This window comes from Callionymus lyra, chromosome 2, assembly GCF_982586985.1.
Source record: "Callionymus lyra chromosome 2, fCalLyr1.hap1.1, whole genome shotgun sequence".
Taxonomy (NCBI): Eukaryota; Metazoa; Chordata; class Actinopteri; order Syngnathiformes; family Callionymidae; genus Callionymus; species Callionymus lyra.
Genome location: NC_141819.1, coordinates 36,871,649 through 36,895,221, shown reverse-complemented (window position 1 = coordinate 36,895,221; position 23,573 = coordinate 36,871,649). Strand labels below are relative to the sequence as shown.

Genomic DNA, 23,573 nt, shown 5'->3' with positions numbered 1-23,573 from the left:
TTCATGTAAATCGAGAAGCGTGATTTCAAATGTAGTAATTTATGCTCATATATTGAGTGACTTGTTGTTGAAACGTGTTATATCATTTTTAAACAGATTTTACATTCTTTGTTGATATTATTTCGTTGGCATTGACAAAATATTGTAATTACTTTACTCCCCCCTAGTGGTGATCAAGTACAAACAATATTGAATTATCTATACGTATTGTTTGTTTTGATTTAAAAAAAAAATATATATATATATATATATCTTTTTGCGACAAAAATACCTGATTGTATAATTTTGAAAGTTGTACATTCTGTGTATCGATTTTTGCGGCAAAAAAAAGCATTATTCATGACTTAAATTTGGTAAATTTGAATCCGTTACTAGTTTTACAGCACAATAACATTTTTTTTTAAATCTTAATAAAGAATAAAGTTTTTTTCTTTTCTTTTAAACTGTTGAGTAAATTTGTTGCAAAGATGACATCTAAAATTTAAATGTCTTTATCCAAGTCATTTTTACCAGGTGAAAAAAAGTTTGTTTTATTCATTATTTTGGACCCACCACAACCACAATCACTTAAATTCACACAGTTTCAACACTTGCTAGAAGATCCAAAAGTCCGTCTCTAGTGAGAAAAACGGTTTCATTCTTCTGCTGACAGATGACCTCAAACGTGGGCTTGTCTTCTAGCGCCCCCTGCCCCACGACGATCACATAGGGGTACCCGAGCCTGCTGGCGTCCTTCAGCCTCTTACCGATGGTCATCTGCGTGCGGTCGTCCAAAACCACCTCACCTCTCAAGCGAGGCAGCGTCTCCTCCAGCTTGTGGACCAGATCTTCAGCCACGATGATGGCCGCGTCCCCTTTACTGCCCTTCTTTGGCGACAGGATGCAGACCTGGTAGGGAGCCAGAAGACCGGGCCAGCGGATGCTGTCCTCAGTCGACATCACCTCTATGGCCGCCGCTAGGATCCGGGTCACGCCGAGGCCGAAGCAGCCCATCTCTGCCACAAAGGGCTTGTTCTGCGTGTTGTTGAAGACGGCGTTGAAGATCTGCGAGTACTTTTTGCCGAGGTAGAAGGTGTGACCCACTTCGATGCCTTTAGACTCCACCATGGTTCCGCTTTTACAGCTCGGACAGTCGCTGCTCTCGGACGTCAAGGTCTCCACGTTGGCGGCGAAGGAGCAGTTCTCACAAACGAGAAGGCGATCTTCACCCACATCAGCCGGCAGCTGGAACTCGTGTGAAAGTGTTCCGCCGATGTTTCCGGTGTCCGCCTGCACCTGAACGTAGCGCAGGCCCAGCCGCGAGAAGACTCGGCTGTAAGCCTCGCACACTGACTCGTAGGTCCTGAAAGCATCTTCCTCGCTGGCGTCGAATGAGTACATGTCCTTCATGTAGAACTCCCTCCCTCGCAGAAGACCGAATCTTGGCTTCGGCTCGTCACGGAACTTTCTGGTGATCTGAGAAAAGTAATTTTTTGTTACGATAAGATAAGAAAACTAACTAACTAATAATAATCGCATATATAAACAAAAATAAATAAATAATAAGTTGGAGCGTGTATTGGAAATAATCTGGCAATGACACAAAATATTGTAATAAAGTAGCAACAACTATTTTTTTGTAGTATTGTCGAGTACTTCTACTACTCTGGTGTTGCATAATTTACAGACCACATGACTCTTGATGAAGTCGTAACCACTTTCATTTGTTTTGAAACCATACTAAGTCCAAACACCTGCTTTAAAATCTGCTGTATCCTCTCGTCCTCAGTCATTGACTGTGTTTCGCAGGATTTCCTTGTCACTTTTGCTGCGAAGGATGTAATGACTTCTGATATCTAGCTTCAAAAAGTTTACCGTGAATTTATTTTAACGTTTATTGTCAATAGAAATCGATTTTTTTTCCACCCTTCATTTAAATGTAAAATATAAAAGAACTATGATAAAAAATTAAATTTGATTTAAAATATATATATTTTGCTGTTGAATATCAACACAGTATAAATATTTCGATGTATCAATATTTACCCCCATAATAATAATAAATATTTAACTAAAATAACAGTTAAGACAACACTTCACCTGGTAGAGCAGCAGTGGCAGCTGCTTGTAAGACATGCTCTGGTGAGCGACCAGAGTCGTCACCGCCTCCTCGTGTGTCGGACCCAAACAATAGTCTGACCCGTGTCTGTCTTTGAGTCGAAACAGCTCTTTTCCCATCAGGTCCCAGCGCTCACTGGTCCTCCAGAGGTCAGCGGAGCACAAACTGGGCATGTCCAGCTTCTGACCACCGATGGCCTGCATCTCCTGATCGATCACTCTCACCTGGAGGTGACACAACATTACAGCCTCTTAAGATTCTGCCACAGTTGTTTGTCAAGCTCACCAGCTTCTCCACGGAGCGGACGGTGGACGGGAGGTAGTAGTAGCAGCCGGGGTTGGAGGGATGGATGAGTCCGGCCTGCAGCATCAGCCTCTGGCTCTTACAGGTGACTTCTCCTTGAAAGCGGCTCTCCTGGCCCATATCTCGCAGGTTGGACGGCTGGTAGATGCGGGAAACCAGCTGAGGTGGTTTGATCTTCCTGGGGTGTCCAGAGGAGGCGTGTTCTGCACATCCCGAGCTGCTCCTCCGAGAGAAGAGTGAAGTCCTCTGGAGCCGCCGGAGTTTGTGACAGGCCTGAGCTAAGACTGGCTCCATGACGACCTGGAAAAAAGGGGAATTATTTTGACAAGCATTTGAAAGTTAAAAAAAAACAGTTGAAGACCATTTGAAAAAGAACAATAAACAAAACTGGATACATTTGGCCTCACTTTTCAGTTTGTTTGTTTTCTTGCACTGATGTGGACATTATATGACGATTCAAATACTATTTTGGGGTCAATATACTCTTATTTAACTTAAAAGTATCGATGTATTGACTCAAGAAAAGATGACCTTTCAAGGTCGTCACATATAATAACGATAAAATCTAAACAGAAACCAAAAGCATAGAACAGAAGAGTAGAAAGGAAGGACGAAACTCACCCTAGAGAAACGAACAGCTGCTCGAATTAAAAAACAATCTTAATACGACTTTAAACAAAACGTCATGAATCGACTTTTATTCATTCTTTTTTTCTTTTTATTCCAGGAAGTCAACACTAAAATGTTGTTTTCTCAGCGTGTCAAGTCACGGTCGCGGCTCAACACTGCGCCCTGGCGGCCTGGAGGAAAACAGCTATTGACACGACAAAAAATGACAAAATGTCTGTATTAACATATTGACTTATATAAACGTAAATTATTCAAATGAACTATAGTAGAAAATTATTAGAAAAAGTAATGGTAATCTATATTAAATAGAAAATAGTAATACTGAAGAGAGAATCCTCTTTTGTGTAATTTAAAGTGTTCTCACTTTCTCTGTGACTATTACGTTTTTATAGATAACATATTGAAGATATTTTAGACAAAGTCTCCATATTGCTTTTGTTCTCTCCTCTATGTATTTAAGCTTATGACATTGTCAATCATTACATATAAGTACATCTTCTTTTAAGATATATCAAAAAAAAGTTCCAGTTTTACTTTCTAAAGAAACAAAAACACAAATTGCTTGTATGAACACACAATTCAATATACACACAAATAATTAATTTTGTTTTATTTGACATTGATATGATCAAATTTCATTATCTGAGTCGATTGTTTAATACAGTTAAATATTCTACATCTCAAGGTTTTATTAAATTGTATTCCTGCACTTTCTGGATATATTTCGTTTTGTTTTTAAACATTATTCAACAACAGCTGTAACATCTGACAAAACAATCGATGAGACTTTATGACTCATGACAAACTATAAAACTTGATTCTGGTGTTTGTTGACACTGGACTCCTCTGCAGTGGAAGTGAAAGCTCATTTACAGATTTAACGGCTCCAATGTTTTACCGCTAATGTCCGAGTCGGTGAACATCACCTGACATGCAGGTGTTCCAGTCAGAGTGACTGATCGCACACATGTGTACGTTTACCTTCCGAGAGTCATGTCCGTGTCTTCCAGTCATCAGTCGTCCCCGCTGGTCACAGGAGGCGACTGAAAGTCTCTGCAGGATTCACTCAGTCAAGTAGACGGATCGTCTCCCTCTGAGGTTTTTTAACTTAATATCATTCAATTCGAAGAGATTTACAGGAAGTGCATCATTTTAAACTAATGTTTTTATAGATCAGACATCAGAGGATCTGCTCAATGCTACCAGAACTACTGACTGATGGAGAACAAGATCTGCAGTTTTAACATGAATCACCTGGTCATAATGTTATGGCCTAATATTCAACAAGTAAACATCGTAGTGTTTGTTGTCATGTTACTGTAGCAGGAAGTCACATCAGCACAGAAGATGAATGAAAGAAACAGATGAATCAATACGATCAATAACAAGAGAAGATAACAAGATTAATATCTGCTGACTCGTCGTCGATTTATATTCATCTACTTCTATAAACGTACGACTTTCAATCACACGACGCAGCAATTATGAGAGAAATCCATCCACAACCTTCATTGGTTTCCCGTAGGCTCTCTCTCCAGGGTCATAGGTCAGGCCAAAGTCTATTCAAGCTACTGAGGGTGAGAGGCAGGGACACCCTGGAAAGGTACTTTGCAAGAGATTTATTCTTAAAACAAAAAAGGAAAGGCAGTTGCAACCAAGGGATGGAAGGAGAGAAAGAAAGAAGGAAGAAAGAGAGATTGGAATTTTGCGAGTTAAGAAAGAAAGGAAAGAAGTGAGTAAATGAAGAAGGGAAGAAGAGGGAGACGGAGTAAAAGATAATGAAAAGCGGGAGAGAAAGGAAAGAAAGAAGAAAAGAAGGAAGTGAAGACAGAAGATGTTGAGGGAGAAAGGAAAGGAAAGAAAGAAGGAAAGAAGGAAGTGAGGACAAAAGATGTTGAGGGCGAAACAAAAGAAGGAAAGAAGGAAGTGATGACAGAAGATGTTGAGGGCGAAAGGAAAGGAAAGAAAGAAGGAAAGAAGGAAGTGAGGACAGAAGATGTTGAGGGAGAAAGGAAAGGAAAGAAAGAAGGAAGTGAGGACAGAATATGTTGAGGGCGAAAGGAAAGGAAAGAAAGAAGGAAGTGAGGACAAAAGATGTTGAGGGAGAAAGTAAGGAAAGAAAGAAGGAAGTGAGGACAGAAGATGTTGAGGGAGAAAGGAAAGGAAAGAAAGAAGGAAAGAAGGAAGTGAGGACAGAAGATGTTGAGGGAGAAAGGAAAGGAAAGAAAGAAGGAAAGAAGGAAGTGAGGACAGAAGATGTTGAGGGAGAAAGGAAAGGAAAGAAAGAAGAAAAGAAGGAAGTGACGACAGAATATGTTGAGGGCGAAAGGAAAGGAAAGAAAGAAGGAAAGCAGGAAGTGAGGACAGAAGATGTTGAGGGAGAAAGGAAAGGAAAGATAGAAGGAAAGAAGGATGTGAGGACAGAAGATGTTGAGGGAGAAGAAAAGAAAGAAGGAATGAAGGAAGTGAGGACAGAAGATGTTGAGGGAGAAAGGAAAGGAAAGAAAGAAGGAAGTGAGGACAGAAGATGTTGAGGGAGAAAGGAAAGGAAAGAAAGAAGGAAAGAAGGAAGTGAGGACAGAAGATGTTGAGGGAGAAAGGAAAGGAATGAAAGAAGGAAAGAAGGAAGTGAGGACAGAAGATGTTGAGGGAGAAAGGAAAGGAAAGAAAGAAGGAAAGAAGGAAGTGAGGACAGAAGATGTTGAGGGAGAAAGGAAAGGAAAGAAAGAAGGAAAGAAGGAAGTAAGGACAGAAGATGTTGAGGGAGAAAGGAAAGGAAAGAAAGAAGGAAGTGATGACAGAAGATGTTGAGGGCGAAAGGAAAGGAAAGAAAGAAGGAAAGAAGGAAGTGAGGACAGAAGATGTTGAGGGAGAAAGGAAAGGAAAGAAAGAAGGAAGTGAGGACAGAATATGTTGAGGGCGAAAGGAAAGGAAAGAAAGAAGGAAGTGAGGACAAAAGATGTTGAGGGAGAAAGTAAGGAAAGAAAGAAGGAAGTGAGGACAGAAGATGTTGAGGGAGAAAGGAAAGGAAAGAAAGAAGGAAAGAAGGAAGTGACGACAGAATATGTTGAGGGCGAAAGGAAAGGAAAGAAAGAAGGAAAGCAGGAAGTGAGGACAGAAGATGTTGAGGGAGAAAGGAAAGGAAAGATAGAAGGAAAGAAGGATGTGAGGACAGAAGATGTTGAGGGCGAAGAAAAGAAAGAAGGAAGTGAGGACAGAAGATGTTGAGGGAGAAAGGAAAGGAAAGAAAGAAGGAAAGAAGGAAGTGAGGACAGAAGATGTTGAGGGAGAAAGGAAAGGAAAGAAAGAAGGAAAGAAGGAAGTGAGGACAGAAGATGTTGAGGGAGAAAGGAAAGGAAAGAAAGAAGGAAAGAAGGAAGTAAGGACAGAAGATGTTGAGGGAGAAAGGAAAGGAAAGAAAGAAGGAAGTGAGGACAGAAGATGTTGAGGGAGAAAGGCAAGGAAAGAAAGAAGGAAAGAAGGAAGTAAGGACAGATGATGTTGAGAGAGAAAGGAAAGGAAAGAAAGAAGGAAAGAAGGAAGTGAGGACAGAAGATGTTGAGGGCGAAAGGAAAGGAAAGAAAGAAGGAAGTGAGGACAGAAGATGTTGAGGGAGAAAGGAAAGGAAAGAAAGAAGGAAAGAAGGAAGTGAGGACAGAATATGTTGAGGGCGAAAGGAAAGGAAAGAAAGAAGGAAAGAAGGAAGTGAGGACAGAAGATGTTGAGGGAGAAAGGAAAGGAAAGAAAGAAGGAAAGAAGGAAGTGAGGACAGAAGATGTTGAAGGAGAAAGGAAAGGAAAGAAAGAAGGAAAGAAGGAAGTGAGGACAGAAGATGTTGAGGGAGAAAGGAAAGGAAAGAAAGAAGGAAACAAGGAAGTGAGGACAGAAGATGTTTAAGGAGAAAGGAAAGGAAAGAAAGAAGGAAAGAAGGAAGTGAGGACAGAAGATGTTGAGGGAGAAAGGAAAGGAAAGATAGAAGGAAAGAAGGATGTGAGGACAGAAGATGTTGAGGGCGAAGAAAAGAAAGAAGGAAAGAAGGAAGTGAGGACAGAAGATGTTGAGGGAGAAAGGAAAGGAAAGAAAGAAGGAAAGAAGGAAGTGAGGACAGAAGATGTTGAGGGAGAAAGGAAAGGAAAGAAAGAAGGAAGTGAGGACAGAAGATGTTGAGGGAGAAAGGAAAGGAAAGAAAGAAGGAAAGAAGGAAGTGAGGACAGAAGATGTTGAGGGAGAAAGGAAAGGAATGAAAGAAGGAAAGAAGGAAGTGAGGACAGAAGATGTTGAGGGAGAAAGGAAAGGAAAGAAAGAAGGAAAGAAGGAAGTGAGGACAGAAGATGTTGAGGGAGAAAGGAAAGGAAAGAAAGAAGGAAAGAAGGAAGTAAGGACAGAAGATGTTGAGGGAGAAAGGAAAGGAAAGAAAGAAGGAAGTGAGGACAGAAGATGTTAAGGGAGAAAGGCAAGGAAAGAAAGAAGGAAAGAAGGAAGTAAGGACAGATGATGTTGAGAGAGAAAGGAAAGGAAAGAAAGAAGGAAAGCAGGAAGTGAGGACAGAAGATGTTGAGGGAGAAAGGAAAGGAAAGATAGAAGGAAAGAAGGATGTGAGGACAGAAGATGTTGAGGGCGAAGAAAAGAAAGAAGGAAAGAAGGAAGTGAGGACAGAAGATGTTGAGGGAGAAAGGAAAGGAAAGAAAGAAGGAAAGAAGGAAGTGAGGACAGAAGATGTTGAGGGAGAAAGGAAAGGAAAGAAAGAAGGAAAGAAGGAAGTAAGGACAGAAGATGTTGAGGGAGAAAGGAAAGGAAAGAAAGAAGGAAGTGAGGACAGAAGATGTTGAGGGAGAAAGGCAAGGAAAGAAAGAAGGAAAGAAGGAAGTAAGGACAGATGATGTTGAGAGAGAAAGGAAAGGAAAGAAAGAAGGAAAGAAGGAAGTGAGGACAGAAGATGTTGAGGGCGAAAGGAAAGGAAAGAAAGAAGGAAAGAAGGAAGTGAGGACAGAAGATGTTGAGGGAGAAAGGAAAGGAAAGAAAGAAGGAAAGAAGGAAGTGAGGACAGAATATGTTGAGGGCGAAAGGAAAGGAAAGAAAGAAGGAAAGAAGGAAGTGAGGACAGAAGATGTTGAGGGAGAAAGGAAAGGAAAGAAAGAAGGAAAGAAGGAAGTGAGGACAGAAGATGTTTAAGGAGAAAGGAAAGGAAAGAAAGAAGGAAAGAAGGAAGTGAGGACAGAAGATGTTGAGGGAGAAAGGAAAGGAAAGAAAGAAGGAAGTGAGGACAGAAGATGTTGAGGGAGAAAGGAAAGGAAAGAAAGAAGGAAAGAAGGAAGTGAGGACAGAAGATGTTGAGGGAGAAAGGAAAGGAATGAAAGAAGGAAAGAAGGAAGTGAGGACAGAAGATGTTGAGGGAGAAAGGAAAGGAAAGAAAGAAGGAAAGAAGGAAGTGAGGACAGAAGATGTTGAGGGAGAAAGGAAAGGAAAGAAAGAAGGAAAGAAGGAAGTAAGGACAGAAGATGTTGAGGGAGAAAGGAAAGGAAAGAAAGAAGGAAGTGAGGACAGAAGATGTTGAGGGAGAAAGGCAAGGAAAGAAAGAAGGAAAGAAGGAAGTAAGGACAGATGATGTTGAGAGAGAAAGGAAAGGAAAGAAAGAAGGAAAGAAGGAAGTGAGGACAGAAGATGTTGAGGGCGAAAGGAAAGGAAAGAAAGAAGGAAAGAAGGAAGTGAGGACAGAAGATGTTGAGGGAGAAAGGAAAGGAAAGAAAGAAGGAAAGAAGGAAGTGAGGACAGAATATGTTGAGGGCGAAAGGAAAGGAAAGAAAGAAGGAAAGAAGGAAGTGAGGACAGAAGATGTTGAGGGAGAAAGGAAAGGAAAGAAAGAAGGAAAGAAGGAAGTGAGGACAGAAGATGTTTAAGGAGAAAGGAAAGGAAAGAAAGAAGGAAAGAAGGAAGTGAGGACAGAAGATGTTGAGGGAGAAAGGAAAGGAAAGAAAGAAGGAAGTGAGGACAGAAGATGTTGAGGGAGAAAGGAAAGGAAAGAAAGAAGGAAAGAAGGAAGTGAGGACAGAATATGTTGAGGGAGAAAGGAAAGGAATGAAAGAAGGAAGTGAGGACAGAAGATGTTGAGGGAGAAAGGAAAGGAAAGAAAGAAGGAAAGAAGGAAGTGAGGACAGAAGATGTTGAGGGAGAAAGGAAAGGAAAGAAAGAAGGAAACAAGGAAGTGAGGACAGAAGATGTTTAAGGAGAAAGGAAAGGAAAGAAAGAAGGAAAGAAGGAAGTGAGGACAGAAGATGTTGAGGGAGAAAGGAAAGGAAAGATAGAAGGAAAGAAGGATGTGAGGACAGAAGATGTTGAGGGCGAAGAAAAGAAAGAAGGAAAGAAGGAAGTGAGGACAGAAGATGTTGAGGGAGAAAGGAAAGGAAAGAAAGAAGGAAAGAAGGAAGTGAGGACAGAAGATGTTGAGGGAGAAAGGAAAGGAAAGAAAGAAGGAAGTGAGGACAGAAGATGTTGAGGGAGAAAGGAAAGGAAAGAAAGAAGGAAAGAAGGAAGTGAGGACAGAAGATGTTGAGGGAGAAAGGAAAGGAATGAAAGAAGGAAAGAAGGAAGTGAGGACAGAAGATGTTGAGGGAGAAAGGAAAGGAAAGAAAGAAGGAAAGAAGGAAGTGAGGACAGAAGATGTTGAGGGAGAAAGGAAAGGAAAGAAAGAAGGAAAGAAGGAAGTAAGGACAGAAGATGTTGAGGGAGAAAGGAAAGGAAAGAAAGAAGGAAGTGAGGACAGAAGATGTTAAGGGAGAAAGGCAAGGAAAGAAAGAAGGAAAGAAGGAAGTAAGGACAGATGATGTTGAGAGAGAAAGGAAAGGAAAGCAGGAAGTGAGGACAGAAGATGTTGAGGGAGAAAGGAAAGGAAAGATAGAAGGAAAGAAGGATGTGAGGACAGAAGATGTTGAGGGCGAAGAAAAGAAAGAAGGAAAGAAGGAAGTGAGGACAGAAGATGTTGAGGGAGAAAGGAAAGGAAAGAAAGAAGGAAAGAAGGAAGTGAGGACAGAAGATGTTGAGGGAGAAAGGAAAGGAAAGAAAGAAGGAAAGAAGGAAGTGAGGACAGAAGATGTTGAGGGAGAAAGGAAAGGAGAGAAAGAAGGAAGTGAGGACAGAAGATGTTAAGGGAGAAAGGCAAGGAAAGAAAGAAGGAAAGAAGGAAGTGAGGACAGAAGATGTTGAGGGAGAAAGGAAAGGAAGGAAAGAAGGAAAGAAGGAAGTGAGGACAGAAGATGTTGAGGGAGAAAGGAAAGGAAAGAAAGAAGGAAAGAAGGAAGTGAGGACAGAAGATGTTGAGGGAGAAAGGAAAGGAAAGAAAGAAGGAAAGAAGGAAGTAAGGACAGAAGATGTTGAGGGAGAAAGGAAAGGAAAGAAAGAAGGAAGTGAGGACAGAAGATGTTGAGGGAGAAAGGCAAGGAAAGAAAGAAGGAAAGAAGGAAGTAAGGACAGATGATGTTGAGAGAGAAAGGAAAGGAAAGAAAGAAGGAAAGAAGGAAGTGAGGACAGAAGATGTTGAGGGCGAAAGGAAAGGAAAGAAAGAAGGAAAGAAGGAAGTGAGGACAGAAGATGTTGAGGGAGAAAGGAAAGGAAAGAAAGAAGGAAAGAAGGAAGTGAGGACAGAATATGTTGAGGGCGAAAGGAAAGGAAAGAAAGAAGGAAAGAAGGAAGTGAGGACAGAAGATGTTGAGGGAGAAAGGAAAGGAAAGAAAGAAGGAAAGAAGGAAGTGAGGACAGAAGATGTTTAAGGAGAAAGGAAAGGAAAGAAAGAAGGAAAGAAGGAAGTGAGGACAGAAGATGTTGAGGGCGAAAGGAAAGGAAAGAAAGAAGGAAAGAAGGAAGTGAGGACAGAAGATGTTGAGGGAGAAAGGAAAGGAAAGAAAGAAGGAAAGAAGGAAGTGAGGACAGAAGATGTTGAGGGACAAAGGAAAGGAAAGAAAGAAGGAAGTGAGGACAGAAGATGTTGAGGGAGAAAGGCAAGGAAAGAAAGAAGGAAAGAAGGAAGTAAGGACAGATGATGTTGAGAGAGAAAGGAAAGGAAAGAAAGAAGGAAAGAAGGAAGTGAGGACAGAAGATGTTGAGGGAGAAAGGAAAGGAAAGAAAGAAGGAAAGAAGGAAGTGAGGACAGAAGATGTTGAGGGCGAAAGGAAAGGAAAGAAAGAAGGAAAGAAGGAAGTGAGGACAGAAGATGTTGAGGGCGAAAGGAAAGGAAAGAAAGAAGGAAAGAAGGAAGTGAGGACAGAAGATGTTGAGGGAGAAAGGAAAGGAAAGAAAGAAGGAAAGAAGGAAGTGAGGACAGAAGATGTTTAAGGAGAAAGGAAAGGAAAGAAAGAAGGAAAGAAGGAAGTGAGGACAGAAGATGTTGAGGGAGAAAGGAAAGGAAAGAAAGAAGGAAGTGAGGACAGAAGATGTTGAGGGAGAAAGGAAAGGAAAGAAAGAAGGAAAGAAGGAAGTGAGGACAGAAGATGTTGAGGGAGAAAGGAAAGGAATGAAAGAAGGAAAGAAGGAAGTGAGGACAGAAGATGTTGAGGGAGAAAGGAAAGGAAAGAAAGAAGGAAAGAAGGAAGTGAGGACAGAAGATGTTGAGGGAGAAAGGAAAGGAAAGAAAGAAGGAAAGAAGGAAGTAAGGACAGAAGATGTTGAGGGAGAAAGGAAAGGAAAGAAAGAAGGAAGTGAGGACAGAAGATGTTGAGGGAGAAAGGCAAGGAAAGAAAGAAGGAAAGAAGGAAGTAAGGACAGATGATGTTGAGAGAGAAAGGAAAGGAAAGAAAGAAGGAAAGAAGGAAGTGAGGACAGAAGATGTTGAGGGCGAAAGGAAAGGAAAGAAAGAAGGAAAGAAGGAAGTGAGGACAGAAGATGTTGAGGGAGAAAGGAAAGGAAAGAAAGAAGGAAAGAAGGAAGTGAGGACAGAATATGTTGAGGGCGAAAGGAAAGGAAAGAAAGAAGGAAAGAAGGAAGTGAGGACAGAAGATGTTGAGGGAGAAAGGAAAGGAAAGAAAGAAGGAAAGAAGGAAGTGAGGACAGAAGATGTTTAAGGAGAAAGGAAAGGAAAGGAAAGAAAGAAAGAAAGAAAGAAAGAAAGAAAGAAAGAAAGAAAGAAAGAAAGAAAGAAAGAAAGAAAGAAAGAAAGAAAGAAAGAAAGAAAGAAAGAAAGAAAGAAAGAAAGAAAGAAAGAAAGAAAGAAAGAAAGAAAGAAAGAAAGAAAGAAAGAAAGAAAGAAAGAAAGAAGTGAGGACTGAAGATGTTGAGGGAGAAAGGGAAGAAGTAATGAGAGTCAGGACAACAGTCCAGTTGCTATATTCAGAACCTTGACCTCTAGAGCAGCACGTTTGACCTTGAAGAACTCTTTCAGCCTGACTTGTTCTCAGGATGGACGACAGGAAGTTCTGGGATCGTAGTTCATGGACTTCCACTCTGCCGGTGCTGAAGGTTCCTCACCTGCTGCTCAATGATCGCCTCTGATGGGGCACGTGTTGACCGTCGCCGTGGCAACCTCATGTCACTCAAGGTGCGTTGACATACTCCTGACGTGACCTCTTCAATCAGCCCCAATGTCAGCAGGTCAAAGACTCATGTGAGTCACATTAGTCGTGACACTAGTAGTATTGATAATATTCATGAGTCCTCGTAGGAGTACATGGAATATTAGCATCAGGTGCTAACATAATGTAGCATCACAGATCATCTCTTGTGTAGTACAGTGTAGTAGAGTGTATTGAGCTGTATTATAAACATATGCTTGTGTATTCAAGGGAACTGTAGTATTGTGTTGAATAGAAAAGTATACAATAGTAAGGTATACTATGGTTTAAAAAGTATATTGTGGGGCAGCAAAGTATGTTTAAGAGAAGTATACAAACAATGACATGTACTAAGGTGATACATAGTCGTCGTGTACAGTTTTTTGAAATTAGAATACCAAGCTTAATGTGTATAAAAATGGATTTGTATTGCAAATGTTACATTAAAAAATGTATAAATTACATTTAAAAAACAAAACAAAAACTCAATAGAGAATTTGAATTTAAATATTAAAGCAGCTCTATGCGATTTTGAGTCGAGCGACGCCAGTGGACTAAAGTAGTGTTTAGCCCGACGAGAGACTACATTTCCCATGAGCACTCGCTAAACGTCGCAAAAGTTGCCATGTCCAGGTTTGTAGCAGTTGGACGAATTTTCTTCCATTGATGAATGAAGGATGATACTGATGAGGTAATGAATCAGATTGTGGATAATGAAATATGATATGACGGCTTTGTAAATAACATAACTTTAACTTTGTTTTTGTACCGTAATCCGCCCCTCCCCCCCCACAACCAGCACGATATGTAGCATGTTCACACCATCCCCAAGAACTTTTACAGAGAAACTAAAAATCACTCAAAACACCTCATGCATCAGGTTAATGAGTGATTCAACTAGTTTTAAGTCGATGTGTCATCACAAGTTATTTTAGTACAACAATATTAAGGTACCCAAAACTACCCAGAGCTGCTTTAAGACAACAATGCAATGCTTAAACAACCTAAAAACTGACTGGCACTGAAATACTTTCTGAAATACTACCCATCACAACTCAACATACTATTGTGTACATGAGCCGCGTGTGTGCAGTTTGTTTCCGATGGTCCATGTCAACAGAATCGTAGGTTTTTCTTCTGCAATAAAACCCCAAAAACATGGTTACGACGGCGTCTCTAAATGGCTCATTATCTCAGGTCGTGGGTGAGTTTTATCGTGATGCTGAACGAGCTGGAAGATAATCGACGGTAATGACCCGCGAACGACTCGCCGTGACCACCATCTTCCCGACGTCGTAAACACTCCACATCTGCCTGACATCACACGACCCCTGAAGGTCACAGCAATCAGGACGAGAGCCTCTCGACATGGACTGACAGGAAGCGAGGAGGAGGAGAGACTCTCCACACGAGAAGGTGGAGGATATATAATGAAGGGAAGTCCCGGCAGCCTCAGCAGAGAGCACCACATCATCTCCACACCACCACCACAGACGAGGGTTCTTCAGGATGCGGTCTCTGGTTCTGCCTCTGGTCGTGTGCGCGCTGCTGTGCTCGCTCCAGGTGAGCGCCGACGTGAAGACGGTCAAGCTCTGTGGGCGAGAGTTCCTCAGGGCGGTGGTCTACACCTGCGGGGGGTCCCGCTGGAGGAGGTTCCTGAGCGACTCGGACATCATGGAGGGTGAGGAACATATTCCGTCACTTTTTATTGGCTTATCAGCAGTTTTAAGAATATTGAAATCTGTTTAATACAAATAATCTTAAAGACAAGTTTATAGAAAACAAGAGAATAACGTCTGGGTTTAACTGTGTAATAAAAGACCTGGAGTTTGATTGATTAATGTGTCAATGTTTTGAACACAATATGTTACAATTTTCTATTTTTACTTTGTTTGAACTATTTTAATTCAGTATGAAATGTAAAACTGGATTGTGTGCTTGGCCAGGATTCTCTTTAAAGAGTTCTCTGGATCTCAACTGGATTTTTCTGGTTAAATAAAATAATTATACTATCAATAATGAATAAAATTAAATTAAAAAAATCAAACTGTGAAATAAAGTATATTTTCAGAATAAAAAGACTGAAAGACGTTTGTTTTACTAAACGTATATTTTATTATTTTTAAATTCTTTGTACTGTTTAACAAATCACCATAATCTCAATATTTAGAATATAATATTAGTGACCGATACATTTTACTTGTTTTAAAATGTGATATTCACTATGAATCTTTTAAATACACTTTATTTTCAATTGACCAATATCCATGTTGTCCAAATTCCGGAAATGGCTTCTTTTTTTGTCTTAAAAAATAGGAGAAAAACGTCAACTGTTAAATATTTATACTGACTGATATATTTATTAATTTATTTTCTAGAATATAATTTTTTTTGATAAATTTATTTTGTATTCTGTTTAACAACATTTTTTTTTAAAAACACACGGCACAACATCTTAGTATTTATAATTAATATTGTTGAATTATATTGGAAAAAAAAAAGTATCCAAAAAAAACTATATTCACTATGAATGCCATACATTCATTTTGTCAAAATATTTTTAAAATTAAAGAAACCCCCAATAAAATCCAACTTTTAAATTGAACATTTTGATATATTATACCTAATAAATGACACTGCTAGATAAAAAAGCTATAAAATAGTCTAAATTTAATATTTTTCATCTCCCACATTCATCTTCCATTCAAACTCATTCACGCTCAGATTAAACCAAACATTTTAAATATCCCTCTGAGCGTCACTGGATATTATTTCTTAAACATTAATCATCATGTTCCCTTTAGAAAAGGTTTTTCCACCTGAAATCTCAATGGAAGTCCCGAGTCTCCCTGCCCTGGAGTGGGTGTGAGCACGAGTGTGTCAGCTGCACTAATGCGACATCATGAGGACTCATTAGACCTGACGAGGACACACATCATGATTATCAAGTCCGTTCCCGGGTCGGGCTGGACCTTCTCTCACACAGACAAACCCAGTTATCCGATCGGCAGCTGCGATTAAGACGAATAAAGTGACAGAAGCAGAAGACAAATGACTCGCCGCTAATCTGTTGCTGCTTCCATGTTTCCTGATTTGCTGAGGACAAGAGACTCATCACTTCCCTGTAAACAAGTCGATGCCACGTCAGTCCCAAATACTCCCTTGAATTATAGGAGGTTTCCAAGTCGAACCGTGAGTGAGGATGACTTGTTAAACAAGTGGGTAGACGTTCAAGTCAAATATAGTGATTACAAGTTAGCAACAGATAGACCTGACAGAATAAAAGGGCCGAACAAAACTAAACCTTTGAGTTGGACTGTGACCAGAGGAGACATGGTCAGAAGGTAAAATGGAAAATAAATGATTTAAAAAGAAATTAAAAAACAAGTTTATAAGCTTGTAAGATCAAAATGGAACAGGTGTGTGGATCAAGAGGGATGAAAGAGAGATCAATAAAAATACTTGGCAAACATAGGAGTTAAAACATGAAACGGGTTCAGAATAGATTTAAAAACAGATTTGGTATAAATTGAAAATGTGTCAAATATGTAAAAAAAAATAACTTGGTAAACAAAGCAATGAAAGCTATCAGATTAATTACTTTTAAAAAGGTGTCTCCAAAGGTACAAGAAAATGACTTATTTACAAAAATGTCAGACAATGATGAGACAAAGAATAGACAACAATAGTCAAATACTGTAATATGTCAGGAAAACACTTGGTTAACAAAGACGCCAAAGAATTACTTTGCAAACGAAGCTGAAAGAAAGACATGGTGTCAGAAAAGACTTACAAATATATATATTTAAAAAAAAACACACAAAGAAATAAGCTGGGCTATGACTTGGTTAAGGCTCCAAGAAAAGACTTGGAATAGAAAGATTTAAGAAAAATGATTCCAAACAGGATTCCAAAAAATAATTGATTCACAAAGAAAAAATGACTTGATGAGATATGATACTAAAACTTGATTTACAAAGATGTCAGGGAATGTCTTGGTAAACTAAGATATAATAAAACTAGTTGTTAAGCTACAGTAAGATTTCATAAAATGACTTGTTAAACTACAGTAAGATGTCACAAAAAGACTTGGTAAACTACAGTAAGATGTCGGAATATTATTGTTAAACTACAGTAAGATGTTAGAAAAAGACTTGCTAAACTACAGTAAGATGTCAGGAAATTACTTGCTAAACTACAGTAAGATGTCGGAATATTATTGTTAAACTACAGTAAGATGTTAGAAAATGACTTGGTAAACTACAGTTAGATGTCGGAATATTATTGTTAAACTACATTAAGATGTCAGAAAAAAGACTTGCTAAACTATAGTAAATATCATAAAATGACTTGTTAAACTACAGTAAGATGTCAGAAAATGACTTGCTAAACTACAGTAAGATATCAGAAAATGACTTGTTAAACTACAGTAAGACGTCAGAAAATTACTTGGTAAACTACAGTAGGATGTCAGGAAATGACTTGGTATACTACAGTAAGATATCATAAAATGACTTGTTGAACTACAGTAATATTTCAGAAAATGACTTGTCAAACTACAGTAAGATGTCAGAAAATGACTCGGTCAACTACAGTGAGATGTCGGAAAAATACTTGTTAAACTACAGTAGGATGTCAGGAAATGACTTGGTATACTACAGTAAGATATCATAAAATTACTTGATAAACTACAGTAAGATGTCAGAAAATGACTTGTTAAACTACAGTAAGATGTCAGAAAAAGACTTGTTAAACTACAGTAAGATGTCAGGAAATTACTTGTTGAACTACAGTTAGATGTCAGAAAATGACTTCTTAAACTACAGTAAGATGTCAGAAAATGACTTGTTAAACTACAGTAAGATGTCAGGAAATGACTTGTAAAACTACAGTAAGATGTCAGGAAATGACTTGTTAAACTACAGTAAGATGTCAGAAAATTACTTGTTAAACTACAGTAAGATGTCAGGAAATGACTTGTTAAACTACAGTAAGATGTCAGAAAATTACTTGTTGAACTACAGTAAGATGTCAGAAAAAGACTTGTTAAACTACAGTAAGATGTCATAAAATGACTTGATAAACTACAGTAAGATGTCAGAAAAAGACTTGTTAAACTACAGTAAGATGTCAGGAAATTACTTGTTGAACTACAGTTAGATGTCAGAAAATGACTTCTTAAACTACAGTAAGATGTCAGAAAATGACTTGTTAAACTACAGTAAGATGTCAGGAAATGACTTGTAAAACTACAGTAAGATATCATAAAATGACTTGATAAACTACAGTAAGATGTCAGAAAAAGACTTGTTAAACTACAGTAAGATGTCAGGAAATTACTTGTTGAACTACAGTTAGATGTCAGAAAATGACTTCTTAAACTACAGTAAGATGTCAGAAAATGACTTGTTAAACTACAGTAAGATGTCAGAAAATTACTTGTTGAACTACAGTAAGATGTCAGAAAATGACTTCTTAAACTACAGTAAGATGTCAGAAAATGACTTGTTAAACTACAGTAAGATGTCAGAAAAAGACTTGGTAAACTACAGTAAGATGTCAGAAAATGACTTGTTAAATTACAGTAAGATGTCAGAAAATTACTTGTTGAACTACAGTAAGATGTCAGAAAAAGACTTGTTAAACTACAGTAAGATTTCAGAAAATTACTTGGTAAACTAAGATGTCAGAAAATTACTTGGTAAATTATAGTAAGATGTCAGAAAATGACTTGTTAAACTACAGTAAGATGTCAGAAAATGACTTGTTAAACTACAGTAAGATGTCAGAAAATTACTTGTTGAACTACAGTAAGATGTCAGAAAATGACTTCTTAAACTACAGTAAGATGTCAGAAAATGACTTGTTAAACTACAGTAAGATGTCAGAAAAAGACTTGGTAAACTACAGTAAGATGTCAGAAAATGACTTGTTAAATTACAGTAAGATGTCAGAAAATGACTTGTTGAACTACAGTAAGATGTCAGAAAAAGACTTGTTAAACTACAGTAAGATTTCAGAAAATTACTTGGTAAACTAAGATGTCAGAAAATAACTTGGTAAATTATAGTAAGATGTCAGAAAATGACTTGTTAAACTACAGTAAGATGTCAGAGAACGACTTGTTAAACTACAGTAAGATATCATAAAAAGACTTGTCAAACTACAGTAAGATTTCAGAAAATGACTTGTTAAACTACAGTAAGATGTCAGAAAATGACTCGGTCAACTACAGTGAGATGTCGGAAAAAGACTTGTTAAACTACAGTAGGATGTCAGGAAATGACTTGGTATACTACAGTAAGATATCATAAAATGACTTGATAAACTACAGTAAGATGTCAGAAAATGACTTGTTAAACTGCAGTAAGATGTTAGAAAATGACTTGGTAAACTACAGTAAGATTTCCAAAAATTACTTGTTAAACTACAGTAATATGTCAGAAAATTACTTGTTAAACTGCAGTAAGATGTCAGAAAATGACTTGTTAAACTACAGTAAGATGTCAGAAAATGACTTGTTAAACTGCAGTAAGATGTTAGAAAATGACTTGGTAAACTACAGTAACATTTCCAAAAATTACTTGTTAAACTACAGTAATATGTCAGAAAAAGACTTGTTTAACTACAGTAAGATGTCAGAAAATGACTTGTTAAACTGCAGTAAGATGTTAGAAAATGACTTGGTAAACTACAGTAAGATGTCAGAAAATGACTTGTTAAACTGCAGTAAGATGTCAGAAAATTACTTGTTAAACTACAGTAAGATGTCAGAAAATTACTTGGTAAACTAAGATATAAGAAAACTAGTTGTTAAGCTACAGTAAGATTTCATAAAATGACTTGTTAAACTACAGTAAGATGTCACAAAAAGACTTGGTAAACTACAGTAAGATGTCGGAATATTATTGTTAAACTACAGTAAGATGTTAGAAAAAGACTTGCTAAACTACAGTAAGATGTCAGAAAATTACTTGTTAAACTACAGTAAGATTTCAGGAAATGACTTGTTGAACTACAGTTAGATGTCAGAAAATGACTTCTTAAACTACAGTAAGATGTCAGAAAATGACTTGTTAAACTACAGTAAGATGTCAGGAAATGACTTGTAAAACTACAGTAAGATGTCAGGAAATGACTTGTTAAACTACAGTAAGATGTCAGAAAATTACTTGTTGAACTACGGTAAGATGTCAGGAAATGACTTGTTAAACTACAGTAAGATATCATAAAATGACTTGATAAACTACAGTAACATATCAGAAAAAGACTTGTTAAACTACAGTAAGATGTCAGGAAATGACTTGTTGAACTACAGTTAGATGTCAGAAAATGACTTCTTAAACTACAGTAAGATGTCAGAAAATGACTTGTTAAACTACAGTAAGATGTCAGGAAATGACTTGTAAAACTACAGTAAGATGTCAGGAAATGACATGTTAAACTACAGTAAGATGTCAGAAAATGACTTGTTGAACTACGGTAAGATGTCAGGAAATGACTTGTTAAACTACAGTAAGATGTCAGAAAATTACTTGTTGAACTACGGTAAGATGTCAGAAAATGACTTCTTAAACTACAGTAAGATGTCAGAAAATGACTTGTTAAACTACAGTAAGATATCATAAAATTACTTGATAAACTACAGTAAGATGTCAGAAAAAGACTTGTTAAACTACAGTAAGATGTCAGGAAATGACTTGTTGAACTACAGTTAGATGTCAGAAAATGACTTCTTAAACTACAGTAAGATGTCAGAAAATGACTTGTTAAACTACAGTAAGATGTCAGGAAATGACTTGTAAAACTACAGTAAGATGTCAGGAAATGACTTGTTAAACTACAGTAAGATGTCAGAAAATTACTTGTTGAACTACAGTAAGATGTCAGGAAATGACTTCTTAAATTACAGTAAGATGTCAGAAAATGACTTGTTAAACTACAGTAAGATGACAGAAAAAGACTTGGTAAACTACAGTAAGATGTCAGAAAATGACTTGTTAAATTACAGTAAGATGTCAGAAAATTACTTGTTGAACTACAGTAAGATGTCAGAAAATTACTTGTCAAACTACAGTAACATGTCAGAAAAAGACTTGTTAAACTACAGTAAGATTTCAGAAAATTACTTGGTAAACTAAGATGTCAGAAAATGACTTGGTAAATTACAGTAAGATGTCAGAAAATGACTTCGTAAACTACAGTAAGATGTCAGAAAATGACTTGTTAAACTACAGTAAGATGTCAGAGAACGACTTGTTAAACTACAGTAAGATATCATAAAAAGACTTGTCAAACTACAGTAAAATTTCAGAAAATGACTTGTTAAACTACAGTAAGATGTCAGAAAATGACTCGGTCAACTACAGTGAGATGTCGGAAAAAGACTTGTTAAACTACAGTAGGATGTCAGGAAATGACTTGGTATACTACAGTAAGATATCATAAAATGACTTGATAAACTACAGTAAGATGTCAGAAAATGACTAGTTAAACTGCAGTAAGATGTTAGAAAATGACTTGGTAAACTACAGTAAGATTTCCAAAAATTACTTGTTAAACTACAGTAATATGTCAGAAAAAGACTTGTTTAACTACAGTAAGATGTCAGAAAATGACTTGTTAAACTGCAGTAAGATGTTAGAAAATGACTTGGTAAACTACAGTAAGATGTCAGAAAATGACTTGTTAAACTGCAGTAAGATGTCAGAAAATGACTTGTTAAACTGCAGTAAGATGTTAGAAAATGACTTGGTAAACTACAGTAAGATGTCAGAAAATGACTTGTTAAACTGCAGTAAGATGTCAGAAAATGACTTGTTAAACTGCAGTAAGATGTTAGAAAATGACTTGGTAAACTACAGTAAGATGTCAGAAAATGACTTGTTAAACTGCAGTAAGATGTCAGAAAATGACTTGTTAAACTGCAGTAAGATGTTAGAAAATGACTTGGTAAACTACAGTAAGATGTCAGAAAATGACTTGTAAAACTGCAGTTAGATGTCAGAAAATGACTTGTTAAACTACAGTAAGATGTCAGAAAATGACTTGTTAAACTGCAGTAAGATGTTAGAAAATGACTTGGTAAACTACAGTAAGATTTCCAAAAATTACCTGTTAAACTACAGTAAGATGTCCAAAAAAGACTTGTTTAACTACAGTAAGATGTCACAAAAAGACTTGGTAAACTACAGTAAGATGTCGGAATATTATTGTTAAACTACAGTAAGATGTCAGAAAATGACTCGGTCAACTACAGTAATATGCCAGAAAAAGACTTGGTAAACTAGAGTAGGATGTCAGGAAATGACTTCTTAAACTACAGTAAGATATCATAAAATGACTTGTTAAACTACAGTAAGATGTCAGAAAATGTCTTGTTAAACTACAGTAAGATGTCAGAAAATGACTTGTTAAATAACATCACAGCTTAAACAGTATTTAACTAGAAAGCCTGCAACAGACCTGGCAGACTGATGGAAAGACCTGATGGAGATGGAGGGAGGAAGGAGACCTGGCAAACTGGGAGGACTCCTACACACTAGATGTTGATGAAAATATGAAATGAACAGGGAAGTCACTTGGTTAATTCTAGAGTCTAAAGTGAAAGTGAAGGTGACCAGGACGTCAGGTCAGGACAGAAAGACTGAGAAGTCATTTTAAAAGCTGGACGTTATTTAAAATGGCGTCCCCTCCAAGAACTGTGTCCATGATGGCGTCTCCACGGTGTGTCCAGGTCCTGTGGCGGCAGACGACAGCAGCGTGGACAGTCTGAGCAGCAGGATCTCCACAGTGAGCCGGCGAGACATCAACAACATTCTGACCACAGTGTGCTGCCAGGTGGGCTGCAGGAAGAGCGACCTGACCTACCTCTGCTGATGTCCTTCAATGGAAAGACTTGTTTTTATACGTTCGACTTGTTCACGTGTCCGTGCGTCTGAACCTCCATTAAACATGTTAGAACCACCAGAAGCTCCTGTCGTTCATCCACGCCGTCAATATTTAAGGCTTAAAATAACTTTCAAATATTTCAATGTTAAACTCAACAACTCATTATTTGGACGCCACTGATTTACTTCCATACAGGAAACATCAAATTAACTTGGTAAACTAATAACAAGTATAAAGTTCTAAAACAAAAAAACTTAACTAGAAGTACAAACCTGGTAACGTAGGAAGTCATTAAGAGACTTGGTTAACTTTGGGGGGAATTTGATGAAAGACCACCAGTGACTAGACAACTAATGTGAGTCTGAGTAAGTCAAGACTGACGAGATAACTTGTTATAACAGGAAGTCCAAAAACAGGACATGGTTAACTAAAAAAATCAGACCAGGTGGATTTGAAGAAATGAAAGATAGTTGCCAAGTTAGAAGGTTAACATTAGAAATTAGCAAATCCTATATTTACTTGGTTGACTAGGAGGTGAACGAATACAGTCCCAATAAACTAGTAATTCAAAACAAAACTTGATTCAACTAGAAATTGAAAAAAACTGGGTCAACAAATGCAATTGTTAAATGAAGGGACTTGGGAGACCAAAATTTGAAGTTGTTAACTATCCACTGGTCCAAGAGTTAGAAACAAACTTGCAGAAAACTTATGGGTCCCAAATCAACCTGGTATACTAACCACTACTAGTGCACTTGAGTCTGAAAAATACTTTGTAAACAAAGAAATAAGAGAAACACTTATTCGCAAATACACTGAGTAAACAAGTCAGTCAGAGAAATTATTGGTTAAATTGGAAACAGACTTGGTTCACTAATTAGTGAAGGTTAAATAAATGAGTTGGAAATAGACTTGGTTAATCAAGTAACTAGAAACTAGGAAAACCCACAGGTACGATATCAACCAGGTAAACTAACCACTCGACTCGAGACTGAGGACTTGGGTACAATGAATATACGTTTGTAAACATTGTAAAAAAACTAAAAAACTAAAAAACTTGGGGAAACCAAGTGAGTTCCTAGAAAACAACATAAGTCCACAGAGGAAGGACTTCT

General features: G+C 37.8%; 2 protein-coding genes and 1 long non-coding RNA gene across 4 annotated transcripts; 2 read left to right on the top strand and 1 right to left on the bottom strand.

The window, feature by feature from the left end:
* Positions 1-503: 503 nt before the first annotated feature.
* Positions 504-3,163, bottom strand: pars2 (prolyl-tRNA synthetase 2, mitochondrial). The gene is made up of 4 exons (XM_087784950.1): positions 3,023-3,163; positions 2,384-2,701; positions 2,080-2,322; positions 504-1,455 (listed from the first exon to the last, which is right to left on the bottom strand). Exons 2-4 carry the CDS (start codon positions 2,693-2,695, stop codon positions 574-576), a joined length of 1,437 nt encoding a protein of 478 aa, XP_087641076.1. The 5' UTR covers positions 2,696-2,701; positions 3,023-3,163; the 3' UTR covers positions 504-573.
* A 3,705-nt stretch (positions 3,164-6,868) lies between these two features.
* LOC148086728 (uncharacterized) lies at positions 6,869-9,233 on the top strand. Of its 2 annotated transcripts, none has more exons than XR_015710461.1 (2): positions 6,869-6,907; positions 9,206-9,233. It is a non-coding gene; the product is annotated as an uncharacterized LOC148086728 (long non-coding RNA). The 2 variants fall into 2 exon arrangements; XR_015710462.1 differs by having other exon boundaries at positions 6,872-6,907; positions 9,202-9,233.
* Positions 9,234-14,076: 4,843 nt separating this feature from the next.
* insl5a (insulin-like 5a) lies at positions 14,077-22,446 on the top strand. The gene is made up of 2 exons (XM_087783045.1): positions 14,077-14,248; positions 22,304-22,446. The coding sequence occupies exons 1-2, from the start codon at positions 14,077-14,079 to the stop codon at positions 22,444-22,446; spliced, it is 315 nt and encodes a 104-aa protein (XP_087639171.1).
* Positions 22,447-23,573: the final 1,127 nt, after the last annotated feature.